We start from the raw sequence: 10,751 nt of genomic DNA, 5'->3' as shown, positions 1-10,751 counted from the left end.
GGGGGGGGGGTGGGTTGGCCCCATTGGCCTCAAAACTAAACAAAACACAACCCTTTTTACACACACATTCCTCAGACGTGGAAGCTTTTTGCCATCAAATCTCAGAAAAGTAGTAGTATGTTATTTTTTGGCAGAGAGGAAGGCTACTATCTCTTAAAGCGCTTGGCTGCTTATTTTAAATCCCTCAAATTCCTTAATAAGATGCATGTCTTGTGTCCCTGTCCCGACAGAAATTGACAAGCTTTTGTGCACTTGCAAAGTCTGTCGGTTGTTACAGTAAGTGCAATTACTAGTTTACTTTGAAAATTACTTAAGATTATTCCTTAAATATAAACTTACTTACAAATATCTTTTTAAAGCAGACACAAGCTAAGTTAAAAGGATTTATCTATTATCTATTTAAAAAGCTTTTTTTTTTTTTTTTACTCCTAATACTGGTTTTCTTTCCTTGCAGCATTAAAATGCATGAAAACAGAAATACAAAGAAAAAGAATGATGAAAAAACACCTAAAGGAGCTGTACCAGCATACCTGCTGGACCGAGAGGGCCAGTCCCGGGCTAAGGTTCTCTCTAACATGATCAAGCAGAAAAGAAAAGAAAAAGCTGTAAGTAACTATTAAAATTGAGATACTCATTATTACTTGTGACAATGACCAGTTTGTGTTGCTGATGTTCAGGTGACTTATAAGCTACAAGCAAAATCTAAATATTGATATTGTAGAAAACCTGAAACCTTGAATAACTGAGCAATGTAGGACAAAGTAAGCATATGCTATACCTTGATTTTCATAACCTTAATAAATGCTAATCAAAATAAGTAGCTGTGGGTTGTATAAAAAGTATGGTGTACTACTGCTCTTTAGAGAAATTTTATTTTATGCTTTGGTTGTCCCCTTTCATTTAGCAATGCAGCATGTAAGTGTATTGACTTCCTTTTTTCTGTCCTTCCTTTCCAGGGGAAATGGGAGGTTCCTGTGCCAAAGGTCCGTGCACAAGGAGAAACAGAAGTTTTAAAAGTAATTCGTACAGGAAAGAGGAAGAAGAAGGCCTGGAAGAGAATGGTTACAAAAGTTTGTTTTGTTGGAGATGGCTTTACTAGAAAGCCTCCTAAATACGAACGATTCATTCGACCAATGGTAATGTTCTTGACACTTAAAGAACGTTTAAGTAATAATTCTTTTAACTTAATGCTTTGAGTTCGTGAGGCAAGGAAACTTTCTTCTATGATAATGCACTTGATTACTACTGATGGTAGAACGTTCCTCGTCGTTTCCTTGCAGAAATCCACACAGAGATAGCCTGAGGGTGGAGAGATGCCCCTGCAGTCGCAGTTGAAAAATTTCTTGTCTTAACCATTTTGTCTTTGTTAAGACAAAATTTTTTGTCTTAACCACTTGTCTTTAACAGTGTCTTAACAGCACTGTTAAATGCATGACCATAAACTCCTCATTTCTTCATGGAACGGAAGCCATCTGAGATAGCAAGAATTATTCTTATACTGTTATTAAAAACTGACATCCCGAAAATACACGTGGAAGCCCTTATCCTGTCATTAATCAGGTCTTTAAACAAATCTGGTATTCTACAGTAGGCAGACAGCATTCTGTATTCTAAGTTGTTTCATTCGTCCCTGTCTCTCAGAACATACAAAGTTAGGACATAATGCTAAAAGTGTTAAACTAGTTTAACCATGAGGGCTTAAAGCAAATACTAACTCAATCTAACACTTGTTATGAAACAGGGCTTACGTTTCAAGAAGGCACACGTGACACATCCAGAACTTAAAGCTACTTTTTGCCTACCTATCCTTGGTGTAAAAAAGAATCCTTCTTCTCCTTTGTTTACATCACTGGGTGTAATTACCAAGGGCACTGTCATTGAGGTGAACGTGAGTGAGCTTGGCCTCGTGACCCAAGGGGGCAAAGTCATCTGGGGTAAGTCACTAAACTAGCTGTACTGCAGAACTGCTGTTAAAAGTTTTAAGAATTCATTGCATGATGTACTGCTAAGACCCCATCCTATGGTCGTAACTGATCCACTCTTAAATGTTAGGTTTGTGCTGGAGCAGAAGCAACTGCTTCGGCAACTCTAAAAATGTGAGCTTTAAGTTTTAAGCTTAGACTTTCTGTTCACACTTGCAAAACCAAATTAGATGAAGTTCAGAACAAAGACTCAAAACTTGCCTGTGCCTCACACTGAGGCACTGTGCCTCACAGCTACAAGTCTGTGAGCAATGAACAATCATATTATGCTTTCAGTGGAAATTCTGTGTAGAACTATCTTCACAGGATCAGGCTGACCGCTTTTAACAGAGGGGTTCACACTTAGTAACAGAACCAATGGTTTTGGGTTTTTTTTTTAATCTACCCAGAACTCTAAATGATCAATTTATAAAAAACAGCCTGAACAAAATACTTCCAGAACCTAAGTTAGCAGCTCAGCAGTAGGTAGACTTAGATTTCAAAATGCATTTCAGTTTTGGAACAGGAATTCCTGACACTCATGGATTGAACTTGCAAACAAAGAAAAACCTGATTTATTATATGAACTACTTCTAAGTTTTTGTATTCATTTAATTTCCTTTTTGTTTTAGGGAAATACGCACAAGTGACAAACAATCCAGAAAATGACGGCTGTATTAATGCAGTTCTACTTGTTTAAGTTGTGTTTGATACTAAGCATTGGACCTGGGCCCCTGCAAAATCCGTGCAGTTTAAAACAGTTTCACAAGATCTGTGGAACCTTCAACCATTCAAGAATATTGACCCCGCAAGCTGATGAGGAACTTAAACATGCCAGAAACAACTACTTAAGTTTTTATATTTATTATGTTTGCTCAGCTGAACACAGTCCAAATAAAGTGATTCAATTTTCACATTTTGCTAATGTGGTGTGGATTTGATCTAAGCCTTCTTGGTGTTTTTACAGTAGCAGTTTCATGGCTGAGGTATATTGTACAAAATACTTAATTCAGCTTAATTTTCAGTGATGGGAAATTGAGCTGTTGTCTCCTATGATGACCTACTCTAAGAGTCAGGGGCATTTAAGAACTTACTAACTTGAATTCTGCTTCTGGGAAAGCAGAAGAGCTGGAAGAATGCAGCTAGAATCTTACCACAGACTGGCATCAGAAGTTAAATGCTCAGCTTGACACTTGCCCCTACAGAAGCATGGGCTTGAGAACACCTTAGCAGCATGGGGTTGCAGCAGGGAAGGTAACTAGCAGGGCATGTGTTTCTCCCCTTTGCCTCCATGACTGCATTAATAGAAGGAATAAGGGCTGGAGAATTCCAGGCAAGAGAAGAACAGTTTCAAAAGTTTAAATTAATGAAGTTGTAAGGGGGTTGAGATGTAGAATTTGTGAATGCTGTGACTACCCCAGTACTACAAATACTTGTAGCTATTTGGCCTTAAGACACATTGTGAGAAAAAGTACAGGTCATGAGCATCATATATACTCATCTTGCGCCCGCAAAATACAAGAAACAAAAGCTGCTTCTAAAGTGGAAGATTTCAGTTATGCTCTATATAACTGCGGTAATCTTCTAGTCAACAATGTGGCACAATGTATCACAACAAATAACCACGCTCATCATTTTATAGTCCTGCTCTTAAAACAGCACTTCAAGCCAAAGGGCTTTTAAGACAAAGTCCAAATCAAATCCTTATAAGCTTTCTGCCGTTCATACGGGCAATCGTAGCCCTCAACAATGTGAGAAGGGAACTTTAAAACGAAACTCTGAAGATACTTCAGAAGCCCAAATGCGGGTTTTCTGCATTAATGGAAGTTTAAGACTAGAGGTGGGCACACCTTCAATAAGCAGGCTGAGTAGCACATTACAGAATCACAGAGTAGTTAAGGTCAGAAGGGACCTCTTGAGATTATGTACTGCAAGCACCCCGCTTAAAGCAGAATCAACTACAGCAGTTGTCCGAGGGCCATATCCAACCAGGTTTTGAGTGTCTCAAGGACGAAGACGCCACCATCTCTCTGGACAAGCCCATTCAGTGTTTGGCTAGTCCTACAGTTTAAAATGTTTTATGTTTAAATAGAATTTCCTCTATTTCAATTTGTGCCCACTGCTTCTTGTTCTGTCACTGGTCACCACTGAGAAGTCTTGTTCCATTTTCTTTATGCCTACCCACTAGGTATTTGTACACAAGGCAAGATCCACCCAAGCTTTCTCTTCTCCGGGTAGCTCTCAGCCTCCTGTATGACAGATGCCCTTAATCGTCTTAATGACCAGATCATGTTTCAGATCTGTAACTCCAGCTAGGAGGTCAAGCTAGCTGCTTTTGTACCAGCTTTCTAACTTCTCTTACACTATGTGACGGAGGCGGTACTTCAACTATACCAAAGTCTTCTCTTGCAGGCTATTCTGGAAGTTAAACACATTGCCCTAGTCTAAAACTAGTAACTTACTATGAATTTTACTTCTTTGTGCAGTGACAAGTGATTTGAAACTAAAAGAAGGTCACAAGTGAGTAAGTCATTTGCTTGGAGAGAGTGCGCTTTGTCAGAACAGATAAACCTCCATTTAAGTTCTTGTTGCTTTGCCTTTCACTGCATGTTAATAAGTAACGTGATTGCAATACTTCAATTTTCTACAGCTATCTCAAGAACTTTACTACATTTTGTGACTTGTTGGGTCAACAGCAATTGTTGCACTTAAGACATTTTAATGTACCAGTTCTTGTTTGTTTGTCTATAGCAAAATACATTAGTAACCGCTAAGTTTACACCATCTTGCACAGTTGGTATAAACAGAATGCATGCTGTAACTTTCAGAAAAGCCTGTTCTAGAGCTTTTTTTCCCCTAAAATTAGCATCAGCTAATTAATTATAGGTGATTGTTTTAATTGATGTAAGATTTTTCAATTAATAATCTTCAAGCTTTTAAAGCTCCTTGGTAGCAGACACGTTGTAAAATGATGTTAAATCTAGTGAACCGAACCACCTTACAACATACCTCCTGTATAGCAGAAATACTAAAAATCAAGGAAAAAATCACAAAATATGTTTAATTACTACTTCAAAACATTTCAAAAGCAGCCAAGACAGTATTAAAAGAAGAAAAAACTAACACTGTAACAAGACTTCGGTACAGTACTCCAGAAGCAACACATCTTTGAAATTTATAAACAGGGTATCACTAGTTTAGAAAACATCTAACACTACATTTGTGAAAATAAATTTACAAGTGTATCCTCTTGGAAAAAAAAATTTAGAAGGGCGAGTTAAAGCAGAGAAGTTGAAACTTAGACCTATTTGTTACTATTAAATTTACTAGTGTTGATGACATTTTAAATTGCCAATTTCGTTACTGACATTACAGATGAAATGGTATAAAAAAGCAACAAGCTAAGGTTAGACATGATTTCAAGTTAAAAGCACTTTTGAAATAAGACATATATAGATCTTCATGTAAAGGGCTATGAAACATTAAGAACCGCAAACAAGAATTCTGCATGAAATGAAAACAGACCAAGAGAGAATGTGGAAGAAGTACAGCAAATCCCCTTTAGAATTAACAAGCAGTACAAAGAGAGACATCTGAACAAATGTTGGATTCAAATACAAAACCATTTACATTTAAGTGCAAGACTGAAGTCACAAATTAATGTTCTTTAAACTCTATTCCTAAACTAAATAAAGCTCAATAATAATACTGCTTGCTTTCACTGTACACATGTAGTTCCACAGCATGTTGTAATAGCATTTGGTACAAATTTGTATAAAGTTGATGCTTTAATCATTGATTGCTGGTGCAGTAACATCTTTAAAATTCTGTAAGAGTTTGATGGCAATGAGAGAGTCAACAGACCAAAAAAATGTCATTCAACCTTAAAAACCACTGGTTTTCCCAACGTGAAACACTTCAGTCACGGTTATGTTCCCTTGCCTTAATGTAACAGAAAGTACAGACTATTAAACTACTGTTCCAATCAGACAAGCAGTACAGCAATAAAAAAAATCAAAACCAGTATTTGGATTTTGCTACTCCCTATCTACTACAAGATGATTGATGCCAAAAGAGTTGTTACAGAAATAAACTGTGCCCTTTAGTTCCAAGTACTGCTTTGATCACAATTAAAACGTCCAGTTTTCAAGACTGTACTGGTTACGAGAATTGTGAGTTGCACCCCAACTGCCCACATTCTGTACGTAACAGGCTGGTCATCAGCTGTGATCTCAGGTAGATACCTACTTAAGAGTATTCTTAAAGACGTGAATTTAAGTTCAGTATTTAAGACTGACTCACTGGAATGAAATCAGAAATCTGACTGTTCTCAGAAACCAACGCTGACCTAATCTAATTATCTTGTTTTAATATTTATGTATTAACTGTGCAAATATCCTAAAAGATAGTAATTGGTTCAAACTTAGCCATCTGTTTATCTTAGCCACAAAAAACAGATGAGTGACATTACCTTCTCAAGCACACTGTTTTCTGACCTCACAGTGAATACAAGTGGTAGGCATATGTATCAAAAATCCATCTAGTAGTAACTGTAATAACTGGGACTCGGTTTTCATAAGCAAAGGAATCCTTCACTTTTTGGAAGCATGCACATTTGTATCAATTGAATTATTTGATAGATTAATCTTTAGTAAATCTTGCTCTAAAAATGGAAGATAAGTCACAACAGATTGTATACCACCATCTTTTAAGCCACCAGCCCTCATAAATCCGAAATTCTTAGCAATGCAGTAGATGTTTTCTAGCCCCTCGTCTTTTTATACACAATAAATCTTAGAAGTAAGAGAGAAGTCATTCAGAAGGTAACATAAGTTTTGTCTTGTTTTTTACAGAAAATGGTTGGTTAGAGTTAGATGTGCTTAAGGTTCACTTGAATGTTTACAAACAATCATGAAATTTTATCAGTCCTGGGGTTCGTAATGATTACCTGTATATACACTGATAGTAAGTCACAGCTACATGCAATAGTTCAAGAAAACCCAATTTAATTCAGTAATCCCATGCACCCTGAATCTAAAGCTCAGTAATACATGTTCCTTAAAAACTGCTTTTTGGGGTTTTTTCCTACAAGCTGCTCTTACTAAGTTAAGAAGGAGCATGATACATCATCCGCTGCAAAAATAGTATGAATGTCTTACACAGCTAACATATACAGTTAAACTGTATTAGCATAAAATCCAAAATCAGATTCTTACATTAGCTCCTTAGAGGGACAGAAGTTAATACAACATTGCAGCTACTCAAGTGAACCTTGTACTCAAGTCCTCAACAGCTATTTCTAGATACCTCTATTTCTGAGACACTGGGAGACTAGTTCACAGGTCTTAGAAAAAGCATATAGCAGGACAAGTAGTGGTGCAAATTCTTGTTCTTGGAACCACTGTCCTTTCTTATTCCTGAGTTCAACCCAATAACAGAAGAGCTTCATCTACGGAAAGAAAAACGTAGCAAACTAAGTAGTAACTTACTGTATATGTGACAAATTAACTTAAATACATGCTTTGCCAGGAGAAACTCTGAAGGCAAACATGCATGAAAAGCCTGGTTTTATTTGTGTTTGCATACAGCAAAGTTTGGTTGCTGCCTTTAAGAAAAGCTGTGAGCTGGGAAATGATCATCCCAGGGATTACGGCCAAGTTGGAAAAAGAAAATGGGGGGAATCAGAAGTATTTGCAAACTATCACCTGCTAACTCCTAAAGGCATTGAAGTTTGGCAAACAAGCATTTGCTGAACACCCACTAATAGTCACGCTCATGAATGTCACAACCACCTGAAATGCCAGCACTCACAGGAGTCACACACCTGGCAGACACAACATTTTTAATAGTTACCCCACAGCACCAGCCAAGTATTTGGAAAACACAAAGCACTGCTTCCATTCAGACCCAAACGAATTAAAAGTCATCATATCCTTTTCCTATAATGTAACAATTAATTGAAGTATCCACTTAACACATGTAGTTAGGAAGGCAGTTCAAACAATTCCATATGTGTACTGGGGTCTACACTGGAAAAACTTACAGCTTACTGAGATGCTCACTTTGGAAGCTGCAAAGAGCTTACTGTGTAGGCATCTCTTAATCTTCACATGAAAAATGTCATTATCAGACTGTGCTATGCCCGATACTGTGCTGACCATGTTTCTACTGACTTGGTTGTTTCAGGTCATTCTCACAAAAGATGCTGTTTATCTTGTTTTGATCTACTGAGTTATACTTTCTGGTGTATTTTGAGACCTAGAATTACAGAACTTCACATTCTTTTAATCTCACCTAAGAAAAGTCTGTGGGGAGGGAACAAGTGAGGAAGGGTTTCTCTTGTTCTGCTTCTCTCCACAGTAAAGAAGACAAAGTTATTAAACAAAAAATGCTAGAGTGATATCTGGCCTTATGGAAGTCTATGTGGATCTAAGGAACCTTGATAGGGCCAAGATTTCACACTGCATTTTTCTTCCACAACTGTCACCTCAAATACGCAAACTGTTCCCTTTGCTAGCACAACTGTATTTATTCAGCATGTATCCTTTATGAAAGGAGGAGACTGGCTATTTAGTTTCATATTCTGATTAAGCTCAGTGTCTAATGGTTAAAAATCCAAGAAAACTTGAGGAAAGGTGACGAATCCTAAGAGGAAGTCCAATCCAGAATTTTAAACATGTGTGTCCTTTATCCCCTATGGTTTAGTTATACACTAGTGTTTTACACAAAATAACAACTTTCTTATAAATAGATCAATTAACAATCAATATTTCATTCTTAAGCTGTCTTTCCTTTTTTCTTGGGTGGACCTTTGTAGCCTTTAGCCTTTCTTCGCAAGTTTCTCCGATCTACAATGGGTACCTCAATTTCTGCTTCCTCAGAGCTGCTGTCAGCAGCCCGCTCTGCTGCTGTCTGCGTGTACTGATCCATCTGTTCAGCAGACTCTTCCAAGTGCTCTTCCAACTGGTTCTTCTGTCCTTCTGGTCCAGAAGGCTGCTGAAAAGAAACACCCTCAAGTTCAACCACTATCAAAGAGCTCTGACTCAAGGCAACAGGGGACTCCTGGGAGTTGTGCCCTGGTTCCTCATTTTGATCTTCCAAAGAGGAAGCTGTTTTAGGTGATACATTTTCAAAACCAGATTCTTCTGCTGCTTCATTTACCACAGAGTTGGGCAGGCCATTGTCAGAGGGCTCCTCTTCCTTTGATGCCAAAGCAGCTGCATTTCCCGTGCTGGTCTTTTCAGATTCTTGCTGTTCTCCAGTGCCCTCCTTCTCTACGAACATACTTGCTTCAGTCAGCTCTTCTGAATCATGTGCATTTAAAGCCTGTGTGGAGAGGGGAGGGTGCCAAAACAACCAAAGGGATAATTAATTGAAGATACAAGAGGCTGAACAACTACTGCCCCTATCTAGCAGCCTCAGAGGATATTTCGTCATTCAGCAGTTACTAATGCTGCCTGTACAAAACTAGTCCTTTCCTCCTTTTTGCACACAACTATTTTGTGAACTGCTTATCTAAAGTTGCTTTCCTATTTTCAAATTCAAATTAATATTCAGGTACAGTAAAAACATTCTGAAATTAATCCCAGATAAGTAGTTTTTTATTTTAAACATGTATAATTACCACTTTTCTAGATATAATAATCTGCTTTTGCACTACAAACAAAACCTAGCAAAATCTATGTTCCAGAAGGATATTTTACAGTCATTAATTGCATGTACACTTCACCAGGGCAGAATTGCTAGACAAAACAAAGCTGTAGTTTTTCACGCATATCCAACTAACATTTTAGTGGGAGAGAACCCTTCATTAACGCCAAGGCAAACTAGAGCAAGATAGCTGTTTTTTGGTATCAAATGCATATTGATCCCCTATATTAAAACAGAGAAGTTAGGATGCTTACATCATCTGGCTTAATAACTGCTTCTCCAAAGACCTTCCTGTGATGGAAGAGATTACTTTCTACTTGTTACTTAATGAAAGAAAAACCAGGAAGATATGTACACTCTAAAGGAAAGATTATGTCACATCTTGTTTCAATTCTCTCACCTTCTGTGATGCAGTGTCTTCTGCAGGTTTTGCCTGAGACTCGAGGATTAATGGAACAAACAGCATTAAGGGTTCTTCTCCTTGACTCTCAGACTGCAATTTGGATTCACCACTTACAACTTCATTTGCAGTTTCCTCTTCAGCCATAAGGGAGGTCTTACCGGTTTCTTCCACCACCTCACCGTTAAGGGGTTCTGATGGAGTTTCCTTCAAAAATAAACAAAAAACCAAAAAAACCCCAAAACCGTATTACATTTCTAAGTCAAGATTATGCCAGCCATTGTTCTCCAACGCTACTGGGTGATCTAAATTTGTGTGTATCTGTGATCTAAATTTGCAGCTTAAAGTGACAAGCAGATAGCTCAGGTATCTAGAAATGTGTACTAAGGTGGCAGAACATAGTGCGGAGTAGCTAATTTAACCAGCACATTAGCTTGGTGTTGTCATCTGCCCTAAATCTCTGACCATAGCTTACACTATTAAGAGCCAAGCCAAGCAGTTTTTATTCATCTCACAAGCACACATGCTGCCGACATCCTCTGAAACCATAGTGTAAAATCCACTTTCTCACCAGTCAGTAAGAACATAAAACCCTAGAGGCATCCCTAGGCAGAAAGGGTACTCACAGATTTAAATTCAAGCTGTTAACAAGTTGTGGATGACAGCTGGATTTAAACACCAAAGCAGGCAAGCTTTAGATGGAGAAGTGAAAAGAGCCAAAAGTAGTCACCAAAGCATTC

General features: G+C 37.9%; 2 protein-coding genes across 2 annotated transcripts in view; one reads left to right on the top strand and one right to left on the bottom strand.

Moving 5' to 3' along the window:
* Positions 1-2,873, top strand: part of NSA2 (NSA2 ribosome biogenesis homolog (S. cerevisiae)) — a gene marked incomplete at its 5' end in the record, with an annotated part of 3,768 nt that extends 895 nt beyond the window's left edge. The window contains 4 exons of the mRNA XM_010145303.1: positions 455-605; positions 957-1,136; positions 1,742-1,934; positions 2,594-2,873. Coding sequence (XP_010143605.1) covers positions 455-605; positions 957-1,136; positions 1,742-1,934; positions 2,594-2,661 — 592 coding nt within the window. The remainder of the gene's footprint in view (positions 1-454; positions 606-956; positions 1,137-1,741; positions 1,935-2,593) is intronic.
* Positions 2,874-8,738: 5,865 nt separating this feature from the next.
* The window catches only part of FAM169A (family with sequence similarity 169, member A), a gene marked incomplete at its 5' end in the record, with an annotated part of 9,649 nt that continues 7,636 nt past the window's right edge, over positions 8,739-10,751 (bottom strand). Inside the window, 2 exons of the mRNA XM_010145302.1 lie at positions 8,739-9,287; positions 10,012-10,218. Of these exons, the coding sequence (XP_010143604.1) occupies positions 8,739-9,287; positions 10,012-10,218 (756 nt within the window). The remainder of the gene's footprint in view (positions 9,288-10,011; positions 10,219-10,751) is intronic.

This window comes from Buceros rhinoceros, unplaced genomic scaffold (assembly GCF_000710305.1).
Source record: "Buceros rhinoceros silvestris isolate BGI_N320 unplaced genomic scaffold, ASM71030v1 scaffold6331, whole genome shotgun sequence".
NCBI classification, from domain to species: Eukaryota; Metazoa; Chordata; class Aves; order Bucerotiformes; family Bucerotidae; genus Buceros; species Buceros rhinoceros.
Note: the sequence above shows the minus strand (reverse complement) of the source record. Positions and strands in the feature narration are given on the sequence as shown.